The sequence below is a fragment of the Puntigrus tetrazona genome, unplaced genomic scaffold (genome assembly GCF_018831695.1).
Source record: "Puntigrus tetrazona isolate hp1 unplaced genomic scaffold, ASM1883169v1 S000000116, whole genome shotgun sequence".
NCBI lineage: Eukaryota > Metazoa > Chordata > Actinopteri > Cypriniformes > Cyprinidae > Puntigrus > Puntigrus tetrazona.
The window spans coordinates 800,001-805,000 of record NW_025047793.1 but is presented as its reverse complement, the minus strand read 5'-3'; the positions used below and the strand labels follow the sequence as shown (position 1 = coordinate 805,000).

At 36.1% G+C, this 5,000-nt stretch overlaps 1 protein-coding gene across 1 annotated transcript in view; it reads right to left on the bottom strand.

Annotated features, from left to right (window-relative positions):
• rapgef1b (Rap guanine nucleotide exchange factor (GEF) 1b) overlaps positions 1-5,000 on the bottom strand; it is a 36,345-nt gene that overhangs the window by 8,625 nt on the left and 22,720 nt on the right. The window contains 5 exon segments of the mRNA XM_043229906.1: positions 679-825; positions 2,546-2,704; positions 3,698-3,903; positions 4,728-4,986; positions 4,988-5,000. The exon segment at positions 4,988-5,000 is cut by the window's right edge and continues 202 nt beyond it. Of these exon segments, the coding sequence (XP_043085841.1) occupies positions 679-825; positions 2,546-2,704; positions 3,698-3,903; positions 4,728-4,986; positions 4,988-5,000 (784 nt within the window).

The window sequence follows — 5,000 nt, the reverse complement described above, 5'->3', positions numbered from 1 at the left end:
TTACATATTTACACATTTTAACACAATATATTAATATAATTTTTACATATCTATATTTATATTTTTATATATTTATATTTATTTTTTAAAAATATTATATATGTATATACATAAAAAAAAAAATATATATATATATATATATATATATATATATATATATATATATATATATATACATTTTATATATATGTAAATATTATATTATTATATTGTGTTAAAATGTGTAAATATGTAAGGATGCATAAATAAATACACAATACACTACACCGCAAATTTAAACGAAATTACAAAAAATTAAAAAAAGAGAATTAAATGAATGTTGATCATTAAATTACAAAAGTAACAGGACCCCTTGAATCGTCCAACACATGATTTTGAAAAAAAAATGACAGCACACTTCTCAGAAAAATGATGAAAATGACTGTCTATTGAGCAGTAGATGGCGCTACATTCACAAAGACCTGCACATCATCTCAGTGAACAGCATCTTTTCACAATGTGTGATTAACTTAAAGGTAGTTATGTATGTTTAAGGGAGCTGTGCTTATTCTTTTTGGCAACTGCAACTCCTTGTGGAGAAAAAAGTCATTTGTGTTTTTTACTTCTAGAAATGCAATGCATAAAGTCATAAATTGATATAACTGCAGAACATGCATGAGTTTTTGAGGTTGCGTTTACCGCGGAAGTAAGAAGTGAATCAGAAAGAGAAGACTCAGAAGGAAGACAGACGGCCAGAGAAACCAGAGAGCTGGTCAAGGACCCGTTAGAGACACCCCCACCGTCTAGAGCTCTGCCGGCGTTGGTCAAACCAACCGGGTCGGAACTCTGCGATCGGTCCAGACAGAAGAGAAGAGAAGGAACGGGAGAGCAAAGTATGGAATCAGAGAACGCGTATGGAAAAAATCTGAAAAGGAGGAACAAGATTGGAGAACGGAAAAGGAAATACGTTCCAATTTTGTGTCAAATACTAGGAAAGGGATTTGTATTAGCAACTATAAAGAGAAAAGCTCCATCAGACGAAACAACACAACACTGGACAAGTCAAATCCTGGCTGAACTTCCGGATGTTGCTCAGAGGGATTACAGTCAGCACCTGCAGGGACTCGCCCGGATCACCGACTGCATTCCAGATCATCCCGTTACACACACACACACACACGCACACACACACACACACACACAGACACACACACGCACACACGCGCACACGCGCACACACGCACACACACAGCAAACATGGTGCAACATGTTTCCCGGAGAGATCGGGAAGAGCATCCCCCATTCTATTCCATCTGTGACATTCTGGAATGTAAGCATTCCACTGAGGAAAAGAGGAAAAAAACTTCCATATGGTTCCTAACAATCTCTCTCTCTCACACACACACACACACACACACACCAGTTTCCTTAGGCAAACACACACACACACACACACGCTCCCATAAACAACATACAGCTTCTGCTCTGACCTCTAAGGTCAGGGGTCAAGAGCACAGAACATTCCGGGACAATTCCCAAATTCCGTTACCATGACAAACTAGTCCCTAAAACTCCTCACCAGGGAAAAAACTACAAATAGCATCTAACACGACGACCGGTGCTGCGGTATATACTATTAGTGTTTATTCATATTTTCAGTATTTATTTTAATTCTTTATTAATAAATTAATTTAATTCATTTTAATTTTGATTTAAAAAAAAAAAAAAAATATATATATATATATATATATATATATATATATATATATATAATGACTGTTGTTGTTATTATTGTGCAAGTTTAATATTAGTTAAATAATATTAATTTTTAAATAAATATGAATTTGAAATACTGGCTAGGCAACGAATGGCAATAATACCAGTTTAAGTGTCATCTAATATTTATATTTGATTTTAGAAAAATGATTAAATGCTGGAAACATTGCATGTCATGCCTAGGTGATAATATCAAGAGCAGATTCTAGCCCAAATATCACGGCTTCATACAGCATACGTACACTCTCTCAGCTTTTCCTTCATAATATAAACTTCATTTATTGACCAAATAAAAGATCTCCGATGCAATAAGCTAAAAACAGTGTCAAATATTAAAAAGTAACTGGTGAAATCAAACGCAGCTGTGGTCCAGAGTCAGTCTGGAAAATAACCAAAGACCCAGGACGTAGTTTTAATGCTGCGTGAAGATTAAACAGCATTTTGATAAGCTCTGGACTTAAACCTTAAACCCAGATAAACAGATAAATGAAGATTAGATAAGCTTTTAGAATTACATTTTAATTCAGCTTTCGTTCTGGTTCCAAAAGTCCAAAAAAACCCACAAAAACCTTAAAAGGTCAAAGTTAACTCCATAAGTCACATCTGAACAGTGTTTTAATAAACCACCCAGAATAAGGACATTGTTCATAAAAAACGAGTAAATTATTTGAGATCCTCTGAATGAACTTGACCTGGAATGTATTCTGCTGGAGAATGACACTTAGTAATTATTATATATTTTTAAAATATCTAAAGAGTAAAATGTTTAGTAATGTTGCTCTACACTCACCACAGGCGTGGTCAAGGGGGCGTGGCCACTGAGGAAGGAGTTAGACACTGATAGGCTGAGACCGAGAGCAGGCTCCGCCTCCTCCGGAAGCCCAGCGGGAGGAGGGAGCACGGAAAAAGAGGAAGAGGAGGATGAAGGAGGAAAACAAGCGTAGGAGGCCTAGAGCGCAAGAGAGAGAGAAACACGGGGCGGGAAGAAGAGAGACAGGAAAGAAGAAAAGATGAAATCGGGTTAAAAAAGAAAGAAAAGCAGAGCGAGCCATTTCAACTCACCAGAGAGAAAGAAGAAAACTACTTAAAGGCAACATTTCGAACGTAATGCTTTTACATTCTTTTTTTTGAATATATACCATTATTAATATATAATGTATTTACATTTACTTGGTATTTCGTTTAAATATTATATAACCGACGTAATAACTTTAATTAGTAAGAAAGTGAATAGAGTCAAACTGGATCTTTATGTTGCCTTTAAAAAAAAAAAGAATATTACAGAAAAGAAGAAAAAAGCACCAGAAGAAGAAGAAAACTATTAACTACAACTTTTTAAATATTAAAATAAACAGTGCTGAATTAATAATAAAAATGTATATTATATATTATTAATATAAATAAAAATTAATATTATTTTTACATTTTTAAATATATGACTTTCATTTTTATATGGATTATTTATGGAACAATCTTTTAGGAAATATATATATATATATATATATATATATATATATATATATATATATATATATATATATATATATATATATATATATACACACACACACATCTATATATACACATCTATTCTTTTTATAGGTTGTGATAAATTTGAAGAAATGAAGAAATGAATGTGAATATAAGTGAAAGAGGCTGTTGTTTCCACAGCGTGTGAGTTCTGCCTTCAGAATCTAATCTAATCTGTATCTATTTCACAAAAAGCAAAAAAAACACAAAGATAATCCGTATTTTCCAGTTGACTTTACAGTGACCCCGACGCGGCCACCAAACCAGTCATGTGCTGCCTGAACTAAAGAAGCTCAGTTTGACCTCTGACCTTCAGGAGCTTAACCCCTGCATGCTCCGCGGCCTCAGGCACCACTCACACACACACACACACACACACACACACACACACACACACACGGTCAGGACTCACCAGCTGTCTCTGTTTGGGAGGCAGCGCCGGCGGAGGGACGGCTTCATGGACCGAGTCCGAGCTGCTGTAGGAGTCGTTGAAGCCGTAGACCTCCTGAAAGCGCTTGTTCCTCCGCTGCTCGTAAATACTCTCGTTCTGAGGCATCTGATAGAAGACGGACGGCTGCGGCTCCGAGTAATCCTCCACAAACTGCATGTACTGGAGGACTAGACACACAAAACAAGACACTTTCTTCATTTCTGTTTGACATAAAAAAAGAAACGCTCAATGCTTTCATTTGAACTTGCAGAAGAACGCTGAAAAAGCACAAACTTTTACTGAAATAACAGCAATTGCATGAGAGACTATTTCAGAATTCATGATTCGGCATGGCATCAAATCTTCAAATGGGCTTAATTTTTTAATGCAAAATGTAATATTTATTTGGATATATTTATTTCTAAATAAGTGCCAATAAAGCAAATGGAAAAATAAAAGTTGAATAATAAATGATCTTAAGTCTTATTAATAATAGGAAATAAAATAATTAAAAATTCACTGAATTAAGTCTTTATTTCGAAAAACACCATTTAACAAAAAAAACTTGTATTAATATAAATATTTATTGAATAATTGTATTTAATTTATGAAATGTGGAACTATAGGGATAAACAATTAAACATGCTTGATTTTTAGTTATGCATTAATAAATAAATACGTTTTATTTCGCCTTTTGCGCTGATTTAGAAACAAGCCACACCAATACAGCGGCGCAAGAGAGAATAAACGCTGCTTTCAAAACCACATAGAAAGTATTTTGCATACGAAAATTAAGCCCGTTATCATTATACAATTATTATAAAACTTAAACATCAAATTACTCTTCTATTTACAATAATGAGAGAGAGAGAGTTTAATGAGAACGGACAGGTTTAATTTAATTTAACTAATGGGTTAATTAGTTCTCCAATTAATTGATTTGGCAATGCATCAAATCTTAATTATGAGTTGTTTCCAGAGACTAGAAATGAAGGAGTCCGTGTTCCCGTACTCTGTTTGCCCTTCTTCTCCGGCAGCGGCGGTGGGCTGTCGGTGTCCGTGCAGCGTGAGAGGTCGTCTCCTCCGTTGACCTGCGGCGCCGGCGAGGCGGGGGTCAGCAGCGGGAACGGCGGGGTCGGCTGCTCCTCTTCCGACAGGTTATCGTAGTGCGACGGGAGGCGCTCGTAAAGAGGGTACGGGGATATAATCGGCACGGACCGGCGCTTCTTCTGCGGGAGGGCGGGGGGAAGCACGCTATTGGCCGGTCCGGGCTGCGAGGGGCGGG